Source organism: Penicillium coprophilum (genome assembly GCF_028826855.1).
Source record: "Penicillium coprophilum strain IBT 35676 chromosome Unknown utg000006l_segment0_segment0, whole genome shotgun sequence".
NCBI classification, from domain to species: Eukaryota; Fungi; Ascomycota; class Eurotiomycetes; order Eurotiales; family Aspergillaceae; genus Penicillium; species Penicillium coprophilum.
The window spans coordinates 3,494,334-3,518,869 of NW_026622725.1; the positions used below are offsets into that span (position 1 = coordinate 3,494,334).

At 50.6% G+C, this 24,536-nt stretch overlaps 11 protein-coding genes across 11 annotated transcripts; 3 read left to right on the forward strand and 8 right to left on the reverse strand.

The window, feature by feature from the left end:
• Positions 1-7: 7 nt before the first annotated feature.
• On the reverse strand, positions 8-1,740 carry N7500_010299 (Zn(II)2Cys6 transcription factor; the record flags this gene model as incomplete). The annotated part of the gene is made up of 2 exons (XM_056681437.1): positions 8-994; positions 1,048-1,740. The coding sequence occupies 2 exons, from the start codon at positions 1,738-1,740 to the stop codon at positions 8-10; spliced, it is 1,680 nt and encodes a 559-aa protein (XP_056528819.1).
• Positions 1,741-2,657: 917 nt separating this feature from the next.
• On the reverse strand, positions 2,658-3,487 carry N7500_010300 (uncharacterized protein; the record flags this gene model as incomplete). The annotated part of the gene is made up of 2 exons (XM_056681438.1): positions 2,658-3,316; positions 3,370-3,487. 2 exons carry the CDS (start codon positions 3,485-3,487, stop codon positions 2,658-2,660), a joined length of 777 nt encoding a protein of 258 aa, XP_056528820.1.
• A 502-nt stretch (positions 3,488-3,989) lies between these two features.
• N7500_010301 (uncharacterized protein) lies at positions 3,990-4,324 on the forward strand (the record flags this gene model as incomplete). Its single annotated transcript, XM_056681439.1, has 2 exons — positions 3,990-4,051; positions 4,102-4,324. 2 exons carry the CDS (start codon positions 3,990-3,992, stop codon positions 4,322-4,324), a joined length of 285 nt encoding a protein of 94 aa, XP_056528821.1.
• Positions 4,325-5,414: 1,090 nt separating this feature from the next.
• On the forward strand, positions 5,415-6,251 carry N7500_010302 (nucleotide diphosphatase; the record flags this gene model as incomplete). Its single annotated transcript, XM_056681440.1, has 1 exon — positions 5,415-6,251. One exon carries the CDS (start codon positions 5,415-5,417, stop codon positions 6,249-6,251), a length of 837 nt encoding a protein of 278 aa, XP_056528822.1.
• A 515-nt stretch (positions 6,252-6,766) lies between these two features.
• On the reverse strand, positions 6,767-7,746 carry N7500_010303 (CybS family protein; the record flags this gene model as incomplete). The annotated part of the gene is made up of 5 exons (XM_056681441.1): positions 6,767-6,932; positions 7,017-7,136; positions 7,243-7,309; positions 7,490-7,507; positions 7,611-7,746. 5 exons carry the CDS (start codon positions 7,744-7,746, stop codon positions 6,767-6,769), a joined length of 507 nt encoding a protein of 168 aa, XP_056528823.1.
• Positions 7,747-8,154: 408 nt separating this feature from the next.
• N7500_010304 (MDR family NADP-dependent oxidoreductase) lies at positions 8,155-9,189 on the reverse strand (the record flags this gene model as incomplete). Its single annotated transcript, XM_056681442.1, has 1 exon — positions 8,155-9,189. The coding sequence occupies one exon, from the start codon at positions 9,187-9,189 to the stop codon at positions 8,155-8,157; it is 1,035 nt and encodes a 344-aa protein (XP_056528824.1).
• Positions 9,190-9,815: 626 nt separating this feature from the next.
• On the reverse strand, positions 9,816-10,988 carry N7500_010305 (NAD(P)/FAD-dependent oxidoreductase; the record flags this gene model as incomplete). Its single annotated transcript, XM_056681443.1, has 1 exon — positions 9,816-10,988. The coding sequence occupies one exon, from the start codon at positions 10,986-10,988 to the stop codon at positions 9,816-9,818; it is 1,173 nt and encodes a 390-aa protein (XP_056528825.1).
• A 940-nt stretch (positions 10,989-11,928) lies between these two features.
• helA (putative DEAD box RNA helicase HelA) lies at positions 11,929-14,028 on the forward strand (the record flags this gene model as incomplete). Its single annotated transcript, XM_056681444.1, has 2 exons — positions 11,929-12,299; positions 12,369-14,028. The coding sequence occupies 2 exons, from the start codon at positions 11,929-11,931 to the stop codon at positions 14,026-14,028; spliced, it is 2,031 nt and encodes a 676-aa protein (XP_056528826.1).
• Positions 14,029-14,609: 581 nt separating this feature from the next.
• adB (adenylosuccinate synthase ADE12) lies at positions 14,610-16,161 on the reverse strand (the record flags this gene model as incomplete). The annotated part of the gene is made up of 4 exons (XM_056681445.1): positions 14,610-15,320; positions 15,454-15,905; positions 16,005-16,073; positions 16,122-16,161. 4 exons carry the CDS (start codon positions 16,159-16,161, stop codon positions 14,610-14,612), a joined length of 1,272 nt encoding a protein of 423 aa, XP_056528827.1.
• A 1,187-nt stretch (positions 16,162-17,348) lies between these two features.
• N7500_010308 (uncharacterized protein) lies at positions 17,349-20,269 on the reverse strand (the record flags this gene model as incomplete). Its single annotated transcript, XM_056681446.1, has 3 exons — positions 17,349-18,880; positions 18,958-20,109; positions 20,173-20,269. 3 exons carry the CDS (start codon positions 20,267-20,269, stop codon positions 17,349-17,351), a joined length of 2,781 nt encoding a protein of 926 aa, XP_056528828.1.
• Positions 20,270-21,197: 928 nt separating this feature from the next.
• On the reverse strand, positions 21,198-24,408 carry N7500_010309 (uncharacterized protein; the record flags this gene model as incomplete). Its single annotated transcript, XM_056681447.1, has 3 exons — positions 21,198-22,079; positions 22,139-22,191; positions 22,248-24,408. 3 exons carry the CDS (start codon positions 24,406-24,408, stop codon positions 21,198-21,200), a joined length of 3,096 nt encoding a protein of 1,031 aa, XP_056528829.1.
• Positions 24,409-24,536: the final 128 nt, after the last annotated feature.

Consider the following 24,536-nt stretch of genomic DNA (forward strand, 5'->3'; position numbering starts at 1 on the left):
AGACGCTTCAGTCTTCTTCCTCGGTCACACAATCTAAAGAGATAAGGCCAGAAGCGACAACATCCGCCACTGCCAGCGCCTGGTCGATACCCATCGTGTGTCCAATCGATTCCAGACACTTGACTACCCAGCGGCGCAGCCCGTGTCGAGGGTTCTCAACCACTCCAGCGATGAACAAATGCCAGAGGATCACAAGACCTCCAAGATAGCTTTCAGGTGGGGGGAGATTAGGGTTGCTCTGTGTCTGGTGGACATTCAAGTGAAACGGGACACTGCGACAGATCTCCACTGCCAACCGGTGGATCGTCAATCGTAGTGTCCTGCAGTGGAGACGGAACTCTTCGGACAATGAGGTCACAGATGAACTGTCGGATATTCGCCGCACGTGGGAGAGAATAATATCGCTGACGATGATTCGGGCGCTGCGGTATTGATTCCACGAAGTGCAGACCCACTGGCTGGGATACACGTGGTACTGATCGTCGTATGACGATATACCCCGGAAACGTTTTTGAAAAGTAAAGTCGAAGGGGGATTTTGTATGGGTGGTATAGTTGAATTCGGGGGGAAGAGCTGCCAACCAGGCTATTAAATCGGCTTCGATAGCCGAGGCTGCTGATACAATATCCCCTTCATTTTCGTACATATTGGTGCGGATGTCTGCGCGAAGGTTCGACAAGTTGGCAAGTATCATTGTCAGGCGATTACCGTGAGCTTCTGCTGGCTGAAGAAATGTTACGAGTTTCGTGCATTCGAGAAGTGACTCAGGTACTCGTGCGTCTCGTTGTAGACAACTGATGATCTGTTGAGGGGTTAGCTTGAGGTCGAAGGAGTGATCAATGACACTCACAATCTGATACCGAAGATGCAAAAATAAGCGGAGACCGGCATTAGTCTTAAGTTGATCAGTCCCCCGTATATCGAGCAGGGCTGTTGCGCCATTGATGTGGTTGATCCAACTCTCCATATCTTCCGTGGCTCTTGATGTAATCACCTACAAACAGGGCGTCAACAACCATCCAACGGGGGGAATGGAAGCCCCCTTACTTCATACACGGCAAGCATAATGACCGCGCCTAGTGTTTGATTTGTTTTCGCCTCCTCTTTATCGCCTAGAGCGACATTAAGCAGTCTCAAAGCGGATCCATACTCTCTGTGGGCTACATCTCCAAGCGATGGTAAATGTCTTACCCGCGAGAGCATAGCCGTGGCGGTAGCCACCATGCTTGCCTTCATAGCTCTCTGACTCGCAGGGCCCCCGGACTGCAACAAAAAATTAGACATTATCTCACTTGTCCAGAAACTGCCGGGCAGAGCATTGGATCGCATGAAATAACAGATTGCTTCATCTTTCGCGGTTTCAAGCTCCTGTGACGGATGTATTTCCAATGGGAAACCCTCAAACTGCCGCATCAGATAGATATGCTGTGGGTCGGTGTTGAAATCAAAGCCCGGATCCACCACCGGGGTACTGAGCTCAGACCGCACAGGATTCCCTTCTAGGACTGCAGTGCGAGGCAATCGCTCCGCTCGTTTATTCTTTAATGTCGAGGCCGCAGTCACCTTTCGGACTACCGATTTGCTTTCATCCCGGAACATGAGCGACAGTTGATCCCGATATCCGGGGCAGTCCCGCTTGGCCCTGGTGCATTGCGAACAGGCCGGTTTGGCTTGGTCACACCGAATCTTCCTGGACCTGCACTCGCCACATCCTTTGCTTGGTTTCCCACAGTATACCATAGTCTGCTCTTGATAAAGTATTGTACATTATTCAAGGTAGATTTACAGGAAGTCACAGAGCAGATGTTGCTCAGCCCCATGTCGTCTGGACCGCGCTTAACCGCTTCGGGTATGCTTTGCGAATCCAAACTTTCACCGTCGATCGTATTTAAATTAATGCAGATGCCTTGGAGTGTACATCATATAATATATAACATATAACATATGCTATGGCCAGTGAGTGAGGTATGGAATATACAGATGTAAAAGCTCTATAGCCGTATGTTAGGGCCAGTAAGTGAGTAGTACATTACATATATCCCGTCTGCATGACATACACCCAACCACAATGTCGAAAATCCTCGCAGGGTTTTGATTGCCACACTAACAGCCCCTTAAGTCCACTAAAAGTCTCCACATAGAGAAATTGCATGGGGTTGGTTGGCCCGGGGTATACAGCCCTACGAACACAGCCAAGATGGGATATGGAACCTGCTCTTGGCAGTGGAGTTGTCATCGAGTCCTCCATAAACAGCTCAGTGTGATATGCAATGGAATACCAGACATAAATCCAACTTGTAGGCTTTACGGCCTTGTTATATATCCTTGTTAGTGGAGAGTCATAATATTGAATGCAAGTAAACATCCAAGTATAAGATGGTTCGGTCACGCAAACGAACCAGGCATCAAACAGTTGCACTAAACTCAACACTAACAACATTGAGTCGGCGAGTGAGAGCAACATTTATATTAATTTGGTCTTATCAATAACTCCACCGATGTCTTTCATCACTCTTGGTCTTTTAACTTCTACTAATCCCAACAAGAAACCGCGAAAAGAACTTTTGCATTAAATTTCTTTTATTTTATTAAATATCGAAAGCTCATGGGGCATTCATAGCACTTGGGGCCATGCCTCTACTCGCCTCGGTGGTGACTCAAATCTCAACATCAATCTGGTTCACCCGCTTCCTCTTTCCCCTAGAGTGTCCACTGGAATCCGAATCCTGCTGCACGAACGCACTAGTCCCATCATCATGCCATTCGCTAAATTCCCACTGGATTGAAGTCGATTGATCATCACTGACTCCCATACCACGCCGAGAACGCATCAAACGACCTAAGCGGCTACCTTCTACCATCTCTTCGAACCAAGGGATCCCCGCGGTCCTGCCGTGCTGCAGACTTCTTGAAATGTTGGGGGAATCATCAGTAGACGGAATGATGGCAGAAGACGAAGCTGTTTCTGAAGCTGGTGCTAGATCAGATGAGGTCGAAATACCAGCACGGGGGGCTTCCTCGTCAAAATCTTGAGGAAGTAACCTTAAATCTTCCAGTGCACGCTGGTCATCTGCTAGCAGACTGCCAATTGTAATAGACATGAAGTTAGATTCTTCAATGGGATCTTCCGTCCAGAATGTCAAGGGTGTGCCACAGTAGCCACAAAAGACACGCTGGGTCTGGGGTGCATGGCGAGGCGAAAAAGTGCGGCGAATGGAAGTGTGAGATTCATCTGGGAAGAATGACTGAGTATGGGACTGGTACCAGCCAAGAGGCACTCGTAGCCATGCCGAAAGAGGTGTACCGTGAAATCGACCTAAGATTCGATATTAGCCGGGAGATCGACAAGCTTAGCTTAAAGTTCCTCACGATTGTCTCGGCTGCTGTCGAAATACACTTGAGCATGATCTTTCACATCTTCTGGAATATTGATTTGATATTCATTTCGGCCGCAGGAGCATGAGCCGCGGAGAGGCTCGAATTCCATGGTGGCACAAGAACTTCGGGGCGTCGGTGACTTGGTAAGGTTGGGCTAATGGGTTTATAGATGAAAAACGAGCGACCAGATGACCGTTTCGCTTAACAGAAATCTTAATTGAAGCGGAGATGATCCTTAATAGGAAGAATGTGCAGGGATCAAGTTGTAAGACGTGAGAACAAAGTTGACATGGAAAAAGACCAAAAAGCAAGATGTGTTCAGTGGACCCTCTCTATGACGTTTAGAGGTTGCCAAGGCCCGTTCCCGGCCTCCAGTTTACTCCGCATTGGGCTTGGGTCTTATCGCTTTCCTATCGGTTTCCCGTTTCTCCCTTCACATTCTCCCATTGTTTACCGACAATCACCTCTATGTCTTGCTTCGACGGAGACTCAGAACACCGGTAGCAAGCCAAACTATCCAACCCAAAACGCGAGCGAACGTTGTATACCCTCGGCGCATCTACCCCACGCCCTCAGTTCCTCTCAAAATCCTCCAGTCATTAACTGCCACGATGAATCCAGACGATGACCATGATCGGTCGTCCTCGACACCGAATGGGACATCTAAACAGGGGTCTGCCCAGGACAAGGACAAGCCTCGCCTTACCGACCAAGAAAAAAGAGCAATCACATTGCCTCGGAGCAAAAACGACGCGCAGCCATTCGTGAAGGCTTCGATCGCTTGACAGAACTGGTGCCTGGTCTGGAGGGCCAGGGCCGAAGTGAGAGCATCGTTCTACAAAAGACCGTGGACTTTATCCACGTGAAGCTGCAAGAACGCCACGATCTTATCGCAGAGATCGAAAGCAAAGGCGGCCGTGTGGACGACTCTTTTCGCCCAACATGATCCTATCTCCCTCGGCATCTTATTGCGCTTTCGATCAGCATCCTGCATGCCCCTGTTCCCCTCCGCTGGTCGATATGGTGGGATCTGGGGCCGCAGACATGTGCCGAGGTCCGAGCGGTTTTTCTCGAATCTTGGACCACATGGCCTTTATACCCACACTACGAATTTCTTTTTCCCCCCTTGTCTATCTATTCACCCTCTGTATTACGAACAAGATCTTGGAAATGATCAACAGCGGGGATCCCTCGTTGCCTGACAGATCTGGTCTTTGCATATGATTTGATGTCAATCACACCTCCACTACATTCAGTGGAACAAACGACTGTCAATACGATGCCAAATCTTTTGTATTTTTTCTTGTCTTTCTACTTGTCCTAACTTGTGTATATTGAAGCTTTTTCTTTTCTGGTTTGTTTTGTTAGGTACCAGAATGTATATGGTCACGGCTGTTGCTGCGAAGCAACCGGGGCGTTCCTCTTTCCCAACGGCTAGCCTGAAATCGAGTTCGTTCTAGCTCTGAATGAGCACCCACATGTACATTCTCAATTTCAATCAAATTTGGGACCATTTGACCGAGCCGTACTTTGATCGCATCACGTGAACAGACGGAGAATAATTTCGTGCAGTCTCCTTGCCAATCATATGATACAAATGAGTAAAAGAGTATGTATATCCTACTCCGTACAGGTTCAAAATCCAGACGAACCAAACAAGGCAATGGTGACCCGGGTAGATCTCAATATAGACTTGCACATGTGTTTGAAGGGCCACAGCAGCCATAATAACATCGATGAATAGTACCCGAGAACGTCGGCTTACCGCCTGATATCTGCCGGAGAAACCGAGCCACTTCAAGGTGAAGCAACGCAGATCCTACATTCTACACAACTCAGTAACATACAAGACATTGAGCACAGACGGGATCCCCAATTGAATATCCTTAAAGATCCGTGCAAGGTCAATCGTGTGCAAGCAAAGACGAATTACCTCGATATATGAACCGAGACAACACCTGATTCCCCGCATCACATTGCTGCCCGCAACATCCACAAAACATCCAGATCACCAAACAAACACCAAACCACCCAACATGACAGACTCAAAAGAAGCCCTCCTGTCCCACATGGAAGACCTGGACATCCTCGATTCCGACCCACCCCCAGCCTACGACAAACCCATCCTGAAAGCTCCCCGCGGTGCACCACTCCCACGCCCACCACCTCTCAGCCTCCCAGCCCTAAATCGTCTCCGCAGCCAGCGCGTAATCCTGGCCTCACAATCACCACGCCGCAAACAAATAATTTCATTCCTGGGCCTCCCAAATCTAGAAATCATCCCCTCAAACGCCATTGAAGACCTACCCAAAAGCCTAGGCCCATTTGAGTACGTGCTCGCAACAGCGACGAAAAAAGCCCAAGCTGTCTACGAGCAAGAGATCAACAACGAGGTCAAGGGCGAACCAGCCCTGATCCTGGCAGCTGACACGGTCGTCGTCGATCCGTCTACCGGAACCATTCTTGAAAAGCCACGCTCAGAAGCACACCACCTCAACATGCTGCGCTCGTTGCGTGATGCTCGAAACCACAAGGTTTATACTGCGCTTGTGGCTATGGCGCCGTTGGCGAGTGCTCGCGACCCTGGGTATGCGATTGAGAGTACGGTTGAGGAGACGTCGGTGCGGTTTGACGGGGACGTTACGGATGATTTGATAATGGCTTATGTGCGCACCCGTGAGGGCGCGGATAAAGCTGGTGGGTACGGGTTGCAGGGACTTGGGTCTATTCTTATTGAGAAGATTGATGGCAGCTATGATAACGTTATTGGGTTGCCGCTCAAGGCGACGCTCAAGATTATTGAGACTGTAATGCAGAGGGCGGATGATGATGATGGGTTGCCTGGGGATGGCGAGGAGAGTGAGGATGAATGAGAGGAACGTTAGTATAAGGGATTAGGATTTCTTGTTTGGTGGTAGCCTCGTCTGCCTGTATCTTTGCATTATGGTTCCTTTTTAGAGGAAAATAGAGATTAAAAGCATTCAGATACATGTTCAATGGGACGATCTGATCCGTGAGTTGAAACACTGTGCCCATATTCAATAGTACCATCAGCCGTCCGCATATTTTGCCGTACCACGGAGAGTGTGCAAAAGAAAGCAGGCTATACTACGTAGATCTACGTAGTATACAATCGATCAGCAGCACTGAGGATGTTTTCTCGTACGAGGGTTATATTCCGTTCTTTTTTCTATAGCTCGGAAACAACCCCGAGCAGCAGGAATCTGGCACCGATCAATAAATTCGGGCTGAGAGACAAAAGAAAAATAATCAACAACATATACAGAGGCGGAACGGAACGCCTGGATAGACCAGAACCAATCGGTAATCAGGAACAAAAAGGAAATAAAAAGACAATATGTCTGAAAGAAAGAACCGCAGCAGCACTCTATGCTGTCCAGATACGGCGCAGAGCCTCGGTCACACCAACATCGTTCGTCTCGAACTCGTACAGACCGACGGCGGTGGTGAGGGTGAATGCGCGCAGGAGCCAGTTGCAGGTAGCGCGGAACTTGGGCACACGATGAGGAGGGAAGTAGTCGACAATGGCGGCCCTAGTAGAGAAATGTTAGATTGCGATTCCTAGATTGCAGATCTGGGGTAGATCTGAGAGCGGAATAGCGCGGGGAGGCTCTTACTGGAATCCGATGTGCGAGTGGGCGACAAGCAGAGAGCACAGGATGGCGTCCATGACGGGGTTGAGGGAGCCGGCGGCGAAGGGAGCGATGGTGAGAGGGACAAGGCCGACGCAGACCAGTCTAGGATAGATGTTAGTCGGGGTTTTTTTCTGTTCATTGGGCATGTCGGAGTGGTCGGAAGAAGCTGCGTAGGTCTAATTTGCAGTGCGAAAAAGGGAGCACAAACCTCTCGAAAGTCCAGTGGTAGCTGCCCTCGGAGGGATGGGTTTCAGGAACGGGAACAGGGTCGTTCACTATCGGGATAGGTTAATATCGAAGACTTGAAGGCGGTATTGCGATTCGACGGGGAGGCATTGTTTGAGCGCCGGACGTAACAGAGATAGTGTATCTCCATCCATTTCCATACGGGTTATACTCAATGCTATCGAAAAGGGAAGGGGGGTCGGGATAGGAAAGGCGCGGAAATCACATACTGGTTCCCTCAACAGTCTCTGTATCGCGAAAGAATACATTAGTAACTTCTCATAAGCAACAACCAACGGATCTCTCCGTTGGCAATATCTCAGTAAGCCTCGTGGCAGGCACTCTACTTACGAGGCAACGGGGGCAGGATCTGCTTCTTAGCGGAGGCATGGAAAGCGACGACCTGCGAGACGCCGACATTCTTCTGGAGGAAGGGCCGGGGGCCAAGAGTCTGTCGCAGCAGAGATGAGCGTGCGAATGAAGCCATTGTGAGTGGAGAGTATGGTCGTGAAGAAGCAGAAACGCCGTTCGAATACAAGCGGATGAAGTTGGAGACCTCGGGAGTCCGACTCGGTATGTCATCCTTTTGCGGGACATTTGATTGGTCGGTGGCTGTCCGCCCAGCCGAAATTGGCCGACACTCTGGTGAGAAACATTTAGCCCTGTGGTCATCGTCTTGCTGTCTATGTTGTACTCTACATGGAGTTGATCACAAAATTGATGTTGGTTTGTCTTTTCATATTTCATTATATGCCACTTTTATTTCATTTGACTATTCTGAGAGATATCCATTCCTATATACTGAAGAGTCCTAACCGAGGTATTAAATACCTAATGTCTAAACAAAAAAACTATGCACCAGGCATCTCGTTATTTCATGAGTCTCATAAAGCACTTAGAACTTCAAAACAGCCTTGCCCAGGTTCTTGCCGTGGAAGATACCAACCAGGCCATCGGCAGCGTTGTCCATGCCCACAGTCTCATGGATGAGAACCTTGAATGAGCCATCCTTGATCCACTTCTGCACATTCTCCTGGTGCTCCTTGGCATACTTATCACCCATACCCTTATCGCCGACAATGAATCCGCGCATAGTGATACGCTTGACGAGAACATTGTGGATGTTCTTGATGGGGTACGGAGCAGAGTTGTACTGGGAGATCAAACCGCAGACGACGATACGGCCGAAGTTGTTCATAGCATCGAGGGCAGCCTCGAGGTGCTCTCCACCGACATTCTCGTAGTAGATGTCAATGCCCTCAGGGGCGAGACGGGCAAGGGCATCGGCGGGCTTCTCGGTCTTGTAGTTGAAGCCACCATCGAAGCCGAGAGTCTTGGTGATGTACTCGAGCTTCTCGTCAGAACCGACGGATCCAATGACGCGCAGACCCTCGTGCTTGGCGAGCTGACCGACCAGCTGGCCGACAGCTCCACTGGCAGCAGAGACGAAGATGGTCTCGCCCTTCTTGGGCTTGCCAATCTCGTACAGAGATGAGTATGCGGTCAGACCGGGCATACCGAGAGGACCGAGGAAGACACGGATGTCCTCAATGTTGAGAGGGTTGTCCAGCTTTTGGATGCGGACCAGCTCCTGCTCGCCGAGGGCGATGTACTCCTGGATAGGAACGTGGCCAACGACCAAGTCACCTTCCTTGTAGTTGGCATTGTTGGAGCGCAGGACCTTGGCGATGGTGCGGCTGTCAATGGGCTTGTTGAGAGGGAAGGCAGGGGCGTACGACTTGGTCGAAGCGTCACGCATGCGGCCACGCATGTAGGGGTCGTAGCTGGTGTAGAGGGATTGCAGAACGACTCCGTTATCGGGAGTGGCAACGTTGGAATCATACTCGGCGGTCTCGACGACCAGGTGCTCCCCAGCAACGGGGAATCCCTGGGGAATCTTCTTGAATGTGAGAACCTTGTTGGCAGACATTATGTAGATATGCACGGAGTACGAAAGATAAAGATGAGAAGCAGGAATTCAATTGTGGGAGCTATTTATATATGACGATTGAGCTCTTCATCAAAGCGGGGCTGTACCGAGGATCGAAGAACTTGGCCTTTTTATTATAAAGCAACGGAGAAGCTACTCGAGATGGTGATGCTCCTGATGAGACTCCACTTGCTGCAGGTTTTGCCTTTGATACGCATGATTTTGTATACCCATGCTCCTAGCATAGATTCAACCATTAGACTATGAACACATAATGGTGGCAACAGATCCAGTTTTTCTTTAAAAAACAGTGGAGAACGGATGAATTGAAGACAACCTAAGCCGACGGGAGACAGCCATTTTCGGTAGGAAAACCGTAACCCTCGGCATCTTAACGGGTAATAATTGTTGATTAATATACAACCCGACTGGATGCGGTGATTTTTTAGCAATGGAGTCGGCCGTCTTAGGTAAAAACCGGTATAGACTGTCATTGTTCTGCTGGGACATATTCCCTTAAAAAAAATTATGCATTAAGTACAGGAGTATATAGTCATCGAATATGTATCAGCATGCTAAACCGAAAATGCGCGAATTTGATCAACCTAACCATGCCTAGGAATAACCTAGGACTTGCCAGCGAGTGCGCTAGGAGCTTTTTCAATGAAGTAGTGCTTGCCCTTGATCATCCTGACCATGAAGCTAAACGGCACAAATCCAAAGACCTGACCAGTACCACCAGCTTCACCGATAGGCACGACCATCATAATGCTATCGCCCTGGTTGTAGGTCTTGATGGCAGCACCACCTACAATGGCAGCTTTGAGATTGGCCGCTGCCACATGCGCTTGCTCCGTAGCCTTGAAACCGAGACGCATGGAGTTATTGGTGATATCGCCAGCAGCAAAGATAGGCAGAATTGACCCGTCAGTTGACTGAACACGCATCTCCTTATTCACTGTCACCCACCCGTCCTTGTCCAGGAACTGAGCTGGAATAAAGCTGTTGTTGGGGGTCGCACCGGTAGTGGGAATATACAGGTCAGCCGAAAGCTTATCTCCGCCTTCCAGAGAGACTGTCCAGTTGGAACTATCGTCGGCCGGAGTCTCGACGCCAATGACTTGCTTCGAGGTGACGACCTTGACCTTCTTCTGTTGCAGTATCTTGAGTGCGGCAGAGCTGGCGGATGACTTGAGCATCGGTAGCACGCGATCTGTCCCTGAGATAAGCGTGATGGAGACCTTGCCAGCCTTGCCACTTTGTTCCACGGCTTCAGCAAGCTCACCAGCCAGCTCAACACCGATGGGGCCTGCACCGCCGATCACAATTTCCTTGGCACTAGCAATGTGTCCCTGTGCCGCCTCGATCAGCTGCTCCATGTCATCGCGGCCCGACTGCTTGAATGGGATGGATGTGCCGGTGAGCGAGCCAGTGGTAGCAGATGTAGTGCTGCCCGATGCGATCACGAGATAATCATATGGTAGAGTCTTGGGCTCGCCCTTGTTGGGCGTCACAGAGACCGACTTGGCAGCGGTATCGATAGCAGTTGCAACTCCAGGAAGGAACTCGAACGCGTCGGGTCGGTAGCCTGCAAAAGCATCTCTGATTGGGAGCAAATACTGTTCGGGGCGGAAAGCCTTGGGTTTGGCGACGATGCGTGGGGCAGCAATATTCCAGAAGAAGCTGGTTGAGGGGTTGATCAGCACAACCTTCGCATCAGGTACATCACGAAGTACAGAGTGAGCAATATGAAGGCCCGCAACTGAGCCTCCGATAATGACTATGTCAATAGGGGCCATGATATAGGATCAGTGAAGTGGAGAAGGGCGGGTTCTTGTTTTGTTTTGGGAAGAAGGGACAGGATGTTTTATAGGTGACAGATTAGATCTACCCACATGCAGGGTTAGCAACAAATAGGCTAAAGATATGTTTATTGGGTACCTAGGTATTTCCAACAATCCACTTGCGGCTGATTTAGAAAAAGATGTTTGGTCAGCGACCTACATTTCTCCCTGATGCTTACCAACCCTGTTATCGGGCAAGGCTGTCCATGGTCTTCAATGCTCGAAGTTTCCACGTTTTTGTTCCTTGGGGGCCAAACCTCCCGAGGCCGATATGTTTGCCATGTTTGACCTGCTTGTTTGGTTTGATTGTCTGATCACATGACCAGGATTTTACAACATACAATACACACAGGGATGACACCAAGCTCCAATCATTTGTACTTTTTACGGGTGCTCTGTGGATTTCAGCAATTTCAGCCAATGAGTTTTCTCCTAGCGACTGCCTTGAAGAAGAGACAAACGGTAGCAAAAGCATACTGTATTAAGAACCTTGCTACTAACATTGTCCGGGTGGATTGGCATCAATGGCTCACATATTGGTTTCAACAAAGTTTATCCGATCTCAAGCCTGATGGATATCCATGTACGAGCTGAAAAATACATGATTCGTAGGTTCAACCTATGTTCGAGTATGATATGAGTTGACTTTGTCGGATGTCGTGTGGTTTGATTGGCTAGTTCTTTAGCAGATTTGACAGATTTGGCAGATTTGCCATGTTTGCCGTGTTTGCCGTGTTTGCCACACTTGTTGATGATTTCCCCTATCTCGGGATGTTATCTCTCGATAAGGATCATGTGACCCTGTAATTATTTTTGCGCTACTCCTTGAGAACGCCCCAAGTACAATTTGCAACTTCATCATCCCCCCATTCCCTTTTCCCAATAGCATTATATCATGATGCTTAATACAGTTCGCCGATTTGGCGTTTCCCATGCGCTGCGCGCCACAACGCCTCGCTCAATCTCAGCGCGGTTGGCTACTCAGCTGCCCAAATGGCAGGCTCCTCTTACTCTTTCATCTATTGCTGCCCCCAGATCGCTCCATTCCTCTTTCCCGAGGATGTCTGCGGCTACTGCGGAGGCGGTTGTTGAAGAGACCGAGACTTCCAAGCCTGCGCTTATCACAGAGTTCGCTGACCTGGCGTCGGGGAATCTCATTCACAACTCGATTATTAAAAACATCATTCAAGCTGATCGGATGAACCTCAAGACTATGACTGAGGTGCAGTCCCTTACTCTACATGAGATTGTCAAGGGCGATGATATGTAAGTTTGAGTGATAGATTTGCCTTTACAATTGATTAGTCTGCTAACGTACGAAACTTTTTTTTTCAGCCTCGCCCAAGCCAAGACAGGAACCGGCAAGACGCTTGCTTTCCTTGTACCTACTCTTCAGAATATCTTGAACGACCCCAGCGTCGATTTGTCCAGAGTCGGCCGCCGCTCTGCCAGAACTGGTCCTTCCGAAATTCGTGCTCTTATCATCTCCCCTACCCGCGAACTTGCAGAACAGATCGCAGTTGAGGCTAGAAAGGCTGCCTTTGGCACTGGCCTTGTCGTTCAGACCGCTGTTGGTGGCACACAGAAGCGTGCTGGTCTTGCCAAGATCCAACAGGAGGGCTGCCATCTCCTCATCGGCACCCCGGGACGTCTCAAGGACATTTTCTCCGACCCTTGGACTGGAGTTTCTGCCCCCAAGCTGAACACTTTGATCCTCGATGAGGCAGATCGCCTTTTGGACCAGGGTTTCGCTCCCGATATTGAAGAGATCCAGACCTTGCTTCCCAGCCCCACAAAGGTGGACCGCCAGACGCTCATGTTCTCGGCCACCGTCCCCAGAGAAGTTATGCAGATGGTTCGTCAGACCTTGAAGCCAAACTTCAAGCACGTCAATACTGTTCGTGAAGATGAAGTTCCCACCCACGTCAGAGTGCCCCAGAAGCTTGTCTACACGCGCGGTCTCGAAAACAGCCTGCCCGCCCTTCTCGAGCTCGCTCAGAACTGGCAAGCGCGCCGGGATAACGGCGAGCAGCTGCGACCTTTCAAGGCGATCGCCTACTTCAACTCCACTGCGGAGACCAAAATTGCCGCTGATGCTTTCAACGCCATTGCTCGCTCTTTCGAGTTCCGCAAGTCTTCTATGGCTAACATGAGAATGCTCGAGATCAACTCCCGTCTTACTCAGGCACTTCGAACTCGCAGCGCGGATAACTTCCGCAAGGCTCGCGAGGGTATCTTGTTCTCTTCTGACGTGACTGCTCGTGGTATGGATTTCCCGGATGTCACCCACGTCGTTCAAGTTGGTGTTCCTCGTGATCGTGAGACCTACATTCACCGCCTCGGCCGCACAGCCCGTGCTGGCAAGGAAGGTGAGGGCTGGCTGTTCATGCACAGGGCCGAACAGGATGTCTACAGAAAGCGCCTGGGTCGTCTCCCATTGAAGTTGGACACAGAATTGCAAACCGCCGACGCAGATCTTGCCCAGACCTTCTCCAACGACACACAAGTTGGCGAGATCATCAACAAGATCACTGAGGGTCTGGCCCAATGTGATGATGCCACCAAGGTCAAGTCCTACATGGGTCAACTTGGCACAACCACTGGAAACTTCAATAGCAAGAGAGAAGCCATTCAGGCACTCAACCAGATGTTCACCATTGGTTACAAGATGCAGACCCTCCCCGAGCTCAGCCCTAGATTGACCCAGCAAATGGGTCTCAACCGAGCTGATGGTGTCAGCATGGGTAACGGCTCCCGCCAGCGTCGCGAGGGTGGCTTCTCCCGTGGTGGTGATCGTGGTGGCTTCTCCCGCGGTGGTGATCGTGGTGGCTTCTCCCGTGGTGGTGATCGTGGTGGCTTCTCCCGCGGTGGTGACCGTGGCGGCTTCTCTCGCGGCGACCGTGGCGAGCGTAGTTTCGGCCGTGGTGACCGCGGCTCATCTCGTCCTCGCCGCTCGTTCGATGATTCTTTCGGTGACGACTCTTTCCGTTTCTAAATTTTTGAGTTGAATCCGAGATCAACTCTTGCCAGCCACGCTGGCATTTATAATTGGTCGTTTCATGGATAGCAAGGTTGCTATCCAGTGATACTAGATCAACCGAAAGTGAAAAGAAGCAACCATTCTGGCATTGGGCGGCGTTCTCGCATCTCTTTTTTCCGATCTTTGTGTACTATACACCCTTGGGTGCTCTGTGTTTCTAATTTAGACTTCTCTCCTCCATGTCTTATACTCTACTGGTTGTTCTTGCGGGATTCTTTTCTGGATACGAAGGTTACGGAGGTTTGACCTTCACTTTTTGATTTCATGTACAATATCTTCTAGTCATTGCCATTATTCTATCCAGGACTCGATTTTCATCTTCACACATCTACCGAAACATAATCATAAACAGGAAAAGACTTGGGTAACTGCCTCCCGCTCTAACCAGATCCATTCTCGAGACATCTAAATCGTTGAATATGAGACAAAGAGGAAACTTTATATCACATATCCCAAATACATCGCAATATGAACGAACAGTCACTGACTCGTGAGGGAAAAAAAAAACGAAACAGAGAAGAAAGAAAGAGATGCATTTAATCACGAGCGATCATGTGTTCTCTGGCAGGACCAGTACCGATCCACTTAACAGGAACACCACCAAGCTCACGCTCAATGAACTCAATGTAAGCACGAGCATTAGGAGGTAGATCCTCGTAACGCTGCACACCCATAGTGTTCGACTTCCATCCAGGCAGAGTAACATACTCAACCTGAATATTCTCGACGACATTAGGATCCGCAGGGAAAGTACCCGTAGTGCGCTTTCCACATGGCAAGATATAAGCAACACCAACCTTGATCTCATCAAAGTCATCAAGGATATCAAGCTTTGTCAAGTTCAACGCGGTGTAGTGGTTGATAGCATGGGAGTAGCGGCACAGGACAAGATCCAACCATCCACAGCGACGACGACGACCAGTAGTCACACCAAACTCACGTCCAACCTTCTGCAGCTTCTCGCCGACTTCGTTGAGCTGCTCGCTGGGGAAAGGTCCAGAGCCAACACGCGTCGTGTAGGCCTTCACGACACCGATCACGGACTTGATGCTGGCGGGGTTCAGGGCAAGTGCTTGCACGGCTCCGCCCAGACCGGTCGATGAAGAGGTCACGTACGGGTATGTGCCGTGGTCGAGGTCGAGCATGAGGGCGTTAGCGCCTTCGACCAGTGTGTTGGGCGAGTTCTTGTGCTCCTGCAGGAACTCGAGCTGGTCGACGATGTAGGGCTTCAAGAGGGTGCGGTATTCCTATATATTGTCAGCGATGTTTTTGGTCAATTAACAGAAGTAGCTAAAGAGGGAGGAGTTGTCCATTTCTACAATCGCCTCATGGGGCTCTTTCTTGATGGAATGAAGAAAAATGGCTGGGTTTCGTGCGTACCTTGAATCGCGCGATCTCCTCCTCGACATCGTAGGCCAGATCACCGAACCGTGTGCGGTATGAGGTGTCCAGGGTGCGCAGCTTGCGCTCGAAGGTGACCTCGTCCAGGATCTCGCCGACGCGCACACCGCGGCGTGCGGCCTTGTCACTGTAGCAGGGACCAATACCCTTGCCGGTGGTGCCGACCTTGCGGCCACCGAGACCCTTTTCCTCGAGACCGTCGACGACGGAGTGCAGGTCGAAGCAGACGTGTGCGCGGTCAGAGACGAAGATGCGCTGGGCGGCGCCCTTCAGGCCCTTGGCCTCGATATCACGCAGTTCCTTGAAGAAGCTGGGAACGTGGAAGACGGTACCGGCGCCGATCAAGTTGATACATTTCGGCGAGACGAGGCCGGAGGGAAGGATGTGGAAGTCGTAAGTGACATTCTCGTGGACAATGGTGTGGCCGGCATCTGTATGGAAGAAAAGACGATTTGGTCAGTCACTTGTCAGGCTTTTGGTGTCGTTTTGAAACCCCAAAATGAGGGGGATGAAACGCGAATTGCACGTACTGTGTCCGCCGGCTGCACGGCAGCAAAGTGTCGCATCCTGCGACAGCATGTCTGTGATTTTCCCCTTTCCTGTTCATTCGTTAGCATGTCCAATGTCTGGAGGGGTTTCGTTCATACCTTCATCTCCCCATTGACTTCCTAGAACGATTGAAACCATGATTGCACGCTTGACAATGTCAACAAATTCCACGATCAATTGGTTTGGATGGTGGGGTAGGTTCGAAGGCAAGAGAGAATATGTCCGTACCCGACAGCGGAGCCAAGATCAGGTTTGCCGGTGTGATTTTTCTGGGCAAATTCGACCAACAATATTGATCGGGGTTATTTTAGGGATTCCTAGTTTCACTACAATGGAGCTATTTCTTTTCCGAATTTGATCTCCAGTGAGTCAGACCAATTTTCCGCAAATTGCCGCGGTCACAGATCCGGCGGGGTGGCGGGGCATGGTGCCTTGATGCCTTTATGCCTTAATGCCTTGGTACCTGAATTTGCCCTGGCGCCTCAGGCAGACAGGGTTAGGGCAAGGGCTCCCAACATAGTGCTTTTCCCATAACAGTAACAGTTGGCCGCTCATGGCGGCCTTGTGATGTCTTTTCAGTGGGCTGTTCAGATATTCTGTCAAGAAGTCTTCAGGATATCTTCAGTTTCATAGGTAGGCCGCAAAGAGAATGAAAAAGCGAAAACGGCTTTTCCATGTATAACCTAGGATACACTAGAACCCTGGCATGATTTTTGGACCTTTTGAGGATGTCTTGAGGTAAAAGAAACTGCTCATTGCTAGTACCTCTTCGCGTCCATAGACTTAAAAGGTTAGAGAGGTCACAAGCAGTTCTAAAAAAGACCCGGGGACTCACAGCGATGTCAAATTCCGGTAGCAGGCTCCCTATAATGCGATATATAGTCTGACATGTAAGCATTAGTCTTCCATCGAGAATCATTTCAACTGAACACAGAGGTAATATAAACCCAGTATAGCCATAGTAGAAGGTGAACGGCAAAAGCCATGGAACTGAGAAAGAGACAACATAAGGATACATCTATTGCTAGATGGTTTGAGTCTTGATATTACGTATAACCCTAGTACTCAACAAATCCATGAAATAAAAACCCAAACGAATCAGGCATATCTATGTGTGATAAAAATCCCGGGTATTCACAACACCAAGTCATTATGCATCGCAAAAGGAAAAGAAAAAGGTATGTAGAAGACATCAATAGAAGTGAAAAAGAAGAAAGGTCGCCAGAAGGGAGAAAAACATGTCAGATCAAATCAGAGTCTCCCAACACTAAAGACTGAAAATGCAAGTTCAGCTTCAGCAATGACTTTCCAATGTAAATAGAAACTCAAGCCACCTTCCCGCCATCCCGAATCCACTCTCTCAGTCGTCCGAGATCGAGGATGCATTCCCGATGCAGCTCACAGGCAACATCCCAGTGCTTGCGCACTTGTATATCCTCCTCGATACCGCGGAGATAGGCACTAAAGCCGCCCTTACTGGTACCAGGGACGAGGAATTCGTCAACGTGATAATCATCAAAGTCCTTACTGGTCTTGACAGTGCCATCGTTGCTTTCGTCGTCTGCGCCGTTCATTTTGAGACGGGTAGAGTCTCCGACGGCACTAATCCAGCCCGGCGCGAGACCGGTTTCGTTCGCTTCTTGGCGCGCATTAAAGTGCGTGAGCATGCGGCCGTTGAAAGCGTTCCATTCATGCATATACGTGCCCATTGCTGAAACGTACCAGTTCCATTTTTCCCGGGGGAGGACAAGTTGCTTAGAGGTTGGTGCTAAGGGGACTGGTTTCGGGGCCCAGGGTCGTTTGGGAGGGTTTGGTAGTTGCAGTACACGAGGTCGGATGTCGTTTCTTGTGGTCCTTTGCTGCTTGGCTTGGGATTCGAAGGGGAGTGTGGTGTGGAAATCCTCTAGGTTCTCGATGCCTCCGCCAGTCGGGTTGGTGAATGGTACAGTGTTGCGGAGATTATCGAGGTTAAATAGAGGCGTGCGAGTGTCTGTGCTTTGGGGAGGCTTGGGCTTCTTCACAGGAGGTGCATCTGGCACAGCCTGAGAAGCTAAATCAGGATAGCTGCCATTATTTGGTTCTTCGACTGGGGCCTTGGGCGGCATACTCGGAGGAGTAGGCAGATCCTCGTCGAGGTCCATCTCTTCAACGTCTGGTGCTGCTGTCCCAGCCGGCCCAGGAGCCTGACCATTGATGGTTTCTTTAGCTTCGTCTGCTTCAGTCGCAACACTTGCCGATTGCGGAGCGCTCCGCACTTTGACGCCTGCCCTGGGCTGCTTCTTGGGGCTACGAGGCGGCGCTGCATTTGACGTTTGTTTGGCTTTCTCGGCCTCTGGTACATTCCACGAGAGATTTCGAAGCTGCTCAGACCATGAATCTGCAGAGAATTTTGCCTGTGCAAAGGGGGTTGGTGGTTGCTGTGGTGACTGTGAAGCTTGATACAGAGGCGTGGGGCCAAAAGGATTTGGCAGTGGTGATCTAGTCGAGAAAGTTTGTGTCTGTCCGTTTCGAATATTCGTACGCCCCCGATTCTGCGAGGCAGGCGATCTTGGAAGTGACTCTTTGTTTGGTGATACAGAGCTCAAGAAATCGAACTGACCCAAATGATCTCGCCAATCATCTGCAGAGAACTTCTTGTGCAAGTCACTTGTGCTGCTACGTCCAAATGCGGCAGAATGGGGTCTTTGCGCATTTTTTGCCGAGTCGGTGCTAATACCAGTATCTGTCAGATGAGGCGGAACAACTTCAAGGTAGGCGGATCGAACATACTTGACAGAAGAGGAGGAATCCGATGGGTTAGCCTGCTGGTCCGATCGATACGAGCTTTTTGGGAAAGCAGCGCTATCCGAGGTGTGTCCTTTGGGGCCATCCTTGTCAGCAGGGGAACGTTGATTAGGGGGGAATTCCGAGGCATCGAACGGAGTACGTAGCTACCATCTGGCAGGTCGACTTCTTGAAGCCCATTTGCACGGAGGAAGGAAGCGGCGTCCATACCATTTCTGGGGTTTGCTGTTTCTGCGTTGTAGAAATCGGCGAACTTTTGATGCGGCCCGAGTCGACTCTTTGGTACAGCCTTCGGTTTTGGCATAGTCTCTTCTCCTTCACTGGAGCTGGTGGAGTCATAGTTATTGGGATTCCGCCTGGGCGAGGGGCTGGCGCTACGGTATCTCCCAGATCGGCCAGATGTAGGGCTGCTTTTGCCTGTATGCGCCTTTTGATGGGAAGAACCTGAAGGGGTACGCATGGTGGCGGAACGTCCTAATCTAGTACTTGAAAAGAAAGTTTTCTCGCCCTTGCCTGCCTGGGCATAGCTTCTACTGGGTCGTTCGAAATCCGGGGTGTATGAATGGCGAGATTTGGGTTCAGGCGGCTCAGGTGATTCTGGTTTCTTCGCAGTTGGGGGCACAGCAGGCTTGAAGTATTGGCTGCTCATCCGCTCAGCCCGACTATTATTGGTATAGGCAGAGGTGTTGCGGGCCATTGGTTCGTCTCCACCAGCTACCCCAGGCGCAAAGCCCTGCTTCTTCTTGAAAGACTGCGCTTTGGAATGGGAATTGTGGGCCTCAAAGGCAGATTTGGGCCGGGTAGACTGCGCAGAAGTTCCAAAGGGATGGCGCTGTCCCCCAGGACCTGGGACACCACCAGTGGCACGACCAGTCGCAGGATCGAAGCCTTGCCATCCAGATGGCTGAGCTCCTCTCATATTATTAAAGCCACGGAATGCATCTGCCCTTGTTTGCGCATTATCCTGTTGTTTGAATTGTTGTGGTCCGGCACGCGCATGAGATGCGTATCGTTGAGCGCCGGCCGATGGGGTAGTCGGGGTGGGTTTCGCATACTGTGAGCTTGCAGACGCCGAGGCGGTTGGTGCAGGACGAGGAGGATAGGTGGGGGTCTGTGTTTTGCGCTGGGTATTCGCCTTGGCCGGTCCGTAATGCTTGCCGTAGCCTGCTCGTAACCGATCGGTGTCGTATTTCAGTCGTTGCGAAGGGTCGCTGAGGATCTCATTGGCAGCCTGGATGGCCTGGAATTTGGCGTTGAACTCGACTTCTCGCCCTGGGTTCCTGTCTGGATGGTATTTGAGTGCTTTGCCTCTAAGTTAGCAATCTTCCAATTATCACATGATATCATAGCTTTTGCAACGCTAACCTAGTTTCCTGAATTGCTTTTTAATGTCTTCAGCCTCTGCGCTAGGCTGGAGCCCAAGGTCCGCATAGTAATCCTTGCGCACGTCTGATTTCACCATGTTGTTCGTGAATTTCCGGCGAACTTATGGGTTTGTATTGTGGTCGAATCGCATAATCGGTATTCAAGTAAATAATCGGCGGTCCCACGCATGTCCAGTCATAGAAGGTCGGCCTGAAAGTTAGATAAGGTAAAAAAATGCACGTTGCACGAAGGCAGGGCTTTTTCAACAGGACCAGACAAGCAGGACAAAACAACTGCTATGTCCTGCAGTGCCAGTAAACTTAAAGCCTCACTCGCTAGATGTTGCAAATTATCGCAGAACGTTGCGAGACTAAGTCCAGTTCAGATGTGAGAGGAAAAAAAGAAAGGGCAGAGCCTCCTTGTATGCTCCGCGGTCTCGGTTGGCCGCAGGATCCACCCCGAAAGCGCTAGTCAGAGCTCGGTCTGAGAGAAACAATGCGAAAATTGACCGGGTTTGCGAGTGGAAATGGTCTTCAGTGAGACCAGGAAAGTGAAGCGGGGGTATGGAGGTAGAAATGACTTGAATCGAAGATCGTGGGCACCTGATATCGAGATCAGGCAGTCGGGCCCAAGCGCAGATCGGAGTGAAGCAGCCAACAGGGCTACAGGATTTATGTGAGTGCCACGATCAAGTGGGGAGAGCAAGAATTGATGTGTTGGGCTGGGAACAAAAAAAGGCGGGAGTGTTTGTTTTGACGTTGCTGCCCGAGGCACATATATCAATGCAAGGCAACTACAACATTTCGATATGCTTGATGCTCTCAAATTATTTACTTATTTTCCTTGCAGATCTTTTGTATATCGGCATATATGTATATATGGTATCCAACAGATTATCCCACGGCCAAATTATACAACCCTTGCTAAGGTCCTTTAGGGAAAGGCAAGACGCAGGGCAGGGGGTATGAAAGGAAAGTAAAAGAAGACACCAACAAAAAGAAATGGGAGAAACAACAAGAGACATTCTAGACATCCCCTCCAGGTGCGCCAGCCCCAGAACCACCAAAGAAATAGCCTTCCAAAAGATCATAACTAGGATTCTCACTCCAATCATGCTGAAAGTCCATCGCCATACCAAAGCCAAGATCGATTCCAACATTCTGGCCCAGGTTGTGACCCAAAGATGGCAAAGCCGACATATTGTAGTCAGGATTGGCTTCGCCTTCCATGTTACCCTGGCCTTCGGCATCGCCCGATCCAAACTCCAAGAAATCAAGACTCATCCCCTGAGAAGCCTCGGAGTCGGTAGGCGGTAAACCATGAGTGTGCGTGTTGCTACCGGGAGATCCACTGTGTTGCGGCGAGTTCGCGTAGTAGAACTGAGGGTGCGGTTGCGGGGAGTTTGGGTTCTCGTACTTGAGATAGTAATCCATCGATGGATTGGGCTGTCCATAAGACCGTGAAGACTGGTCTGTTGAGAAGTTTGGACCCACCGAGTCTGGTTGAGGGTACGATGGTCCTCCGGTTCTGTTCTCGGGTCGAGGGTGGTCGGCTAAGGGAGTATTATCGGTGAAGAGGTCAGCCAAGTTCATGTCGAACTTGGGGACAGGACGGGACGGGCGTGCCGGCATCACTCGCCGTACTTGCCCTTGGCCTGCACGGGGTCGTTGGTCCATGGGCTGCCGCGGTCGGCCGGGGTAGAGTGGATTGCCCGCGTTTGAGGCGGCATGGACACGGCTCATATCTACCTGTGATCCAAATCCAGTTGTCGATAGACACATTTGGACGGTTGCTTTGCTCATGCGCTCGAACGCGTCCCGGCATGCTTCAGCCGGCGGACATTTGTGCATCAAGTCGCCTAGCACAGAAGTTGCGGCGAGAACAGTGAAGTCGACTTCGTCGAGGGTCTAGGGAAGGCAATGTTAAAATAAGCGCAAACCTAAATTCTGGGGCGGGTGGTACCTACTAGGCGGCTTCGAACCAAAGGTGAATGCCAGATGGCATATAAGAAGGAGATTCCTAATAGAGGGTCAGCATTAAAGCGACGAAGAAAACGTAAAGATACAACTGCATACCAGCCATAAAAATGTGATGCGTAGCAAGATAGGTATAATTCACCAAGCGCACTCTATGCAATTGGCGATAGATACGAATGACCTTTTGACCAGCCTCAGCAACATTAAGATAGACATGATCCTCCTCGTCACCTTCATCGGGATTAGAAAAGGTTGGGCTGGAAACATCATCCGCAGGAGTAAGCTCTCCCGCCAACTCAGCAGGAACAGTCAAGCTCTGTTGGTACAGCAAAATGATAGCTTGCCAGTAATTCAACTCAAGCAGCTCAATGGAAAATCTCACGCCTGTTTCCGGTCGTGTCGGGGCAGTTTCTTGCCACTCAACCAATCGACGATGCACATCATGGCGCCACGAGCGAAAGGAGTCAAAGCCTTGAAGGAAAGGGGAGGAAAGCTCGGCGTGAGGGAGAACTGCACCAGGGCCTCTCCTTCGCACAGCGCGCGTCTGTTGGTATTGGAGGACATCGTGAATCTCGGATTGAAGAAGACGCAGTTTGAAATAGTGGAATGCGACATGCTTATACGTTGGGGCCCCGTCCAGCGGTGTCAAAAGACCGGACTTAGTGATGTATTTGTCGTCCATCATAGACGGAAACTCTGTGCTGATGGCCTGGTCACTGATGCCGAATGGTCGTCCAACACACGTGGCTACCAGACGATCAAAACTGTAGACGCACCACCACAGCCGCCGGCGGATATCACGTACCCATTCGCGTCGTCCGCGTTCACGAGCATCGATTCGTGACTGCGCTTGGTTGCCATCTTTCGTTGCGGAGTCAATGCCAGCTCCATCCTCGTAATGAAGCCCGAGGTCGACGGCTAAGCGTGTGGCTACGCCGACGATATACCAGAGACCCGGTGCAACGGGTCGTAATAGGGCGAAGCTGGCTAGAAGGAGCACTGCCTGCAGCTCTTCCAATCCACCAAAGCCCTCGCTGGAGGACGAGCCAAGGAACGATTCCAAATGAACGATTGCCGAGGCATGATATTCCTCTGGCTGGTACTGATGGCTCGATAGTCTCGGTCTTTTTGGACCCGACGAAGCCTGGTCACGACTACTGCGATTCTCATCATCGGAGCTCTGAGGTTTATCCTCAAAGATGATTCCGGCACCAATAGCAAACACGATATTAAGCACATAAAGCGCGCGCGCAGAGCGCTTCTTCTCTTCTAACAAATAGGTCTTATGCAATAGCTCCATGAAATCTTCCCGGTGGAGAATCGGCATCTGAGGATTCGCGTGTTCAAAGTAGAGATCGACCAGCCGTTCAGCCAGCTCCCGGTCAGGGAAAGTTGCGCATTTCATCATCGGCCTTGTCTGCAGTCCAAAGAAGGAATCGCGCATACTACCCCCCTCCCCAGCAGTGCCAGCAGCACTCTGGGGCAATCGATCGCTCGTTCGAGCCTGTGCACGCTCTGGCATATTACCGGGGAGTGAGCTCCTTACCGCAGCGAAGACTACACGGGCGAACGAAATGCCTGATGTCGACCCAAGATATCGCGGATCAGAAGTGCCCTGTACAGAGACCATGCCGATATTCGAAACCAAATTATGCAGGCGCCAATTTTCCTCGTTAGCGGGGTCGTCATCCGCATCGCGATTATTCCCCTCTCCTTTTCGTACCATTCGACCGGCATCTTCTTTCGATGTGTTCTTCCACTGCCTTTTTTCTGCCGCAGACCCCTCCCCGGTCTGATTGTCGGAACCGGAACGAGTTTGCACGATGTCATCAGCCTCGACCTTGATAGCCTCCTCCTCGTCGAAAGCGACGGCCTTTTTAAATTCAATGTTGTTGTCCGCTAATTGTTTTTCGAGATGCGCCACGCGCGATTCCAGGAAATAGACGTAGCTGCGGGGAATCTCCCGCTTTGTTATTGGGTCGTATCCGACGCAGCGCACGCCGGCCTTCTCGCAGGATTGACAGCGCGGGAGGCGTTGGTCACAGCGGTTTTTGCGCAGTCGACATCGATTACAGGCGGAGACATTGCGGAATGAGGAAGCGGAAGGGGTGACGGTGGAATGGGCGGGTGAGGTGGAAGGCACAGCCGCCGGGGCGGAGGAATTGGTCGCGGGGTCGGTTTGCGTTGGGGGAGTGTCGGAAGGATGTGGTCTCTTCTTGCCTGAAGAGACTGGTGATAGTGGGGAGGGAGGATTAGGCATTGTGCGAACCGAGTGAGAGCCGCAGAGTCGCGATCATCTCTTGGTGGAGTTTTGCGGGGATTGCGGTCGGGAAATGCGGTCTACCTCCCCAGACCAGATCAACATGATAAGATCACGAAGTACTTTTG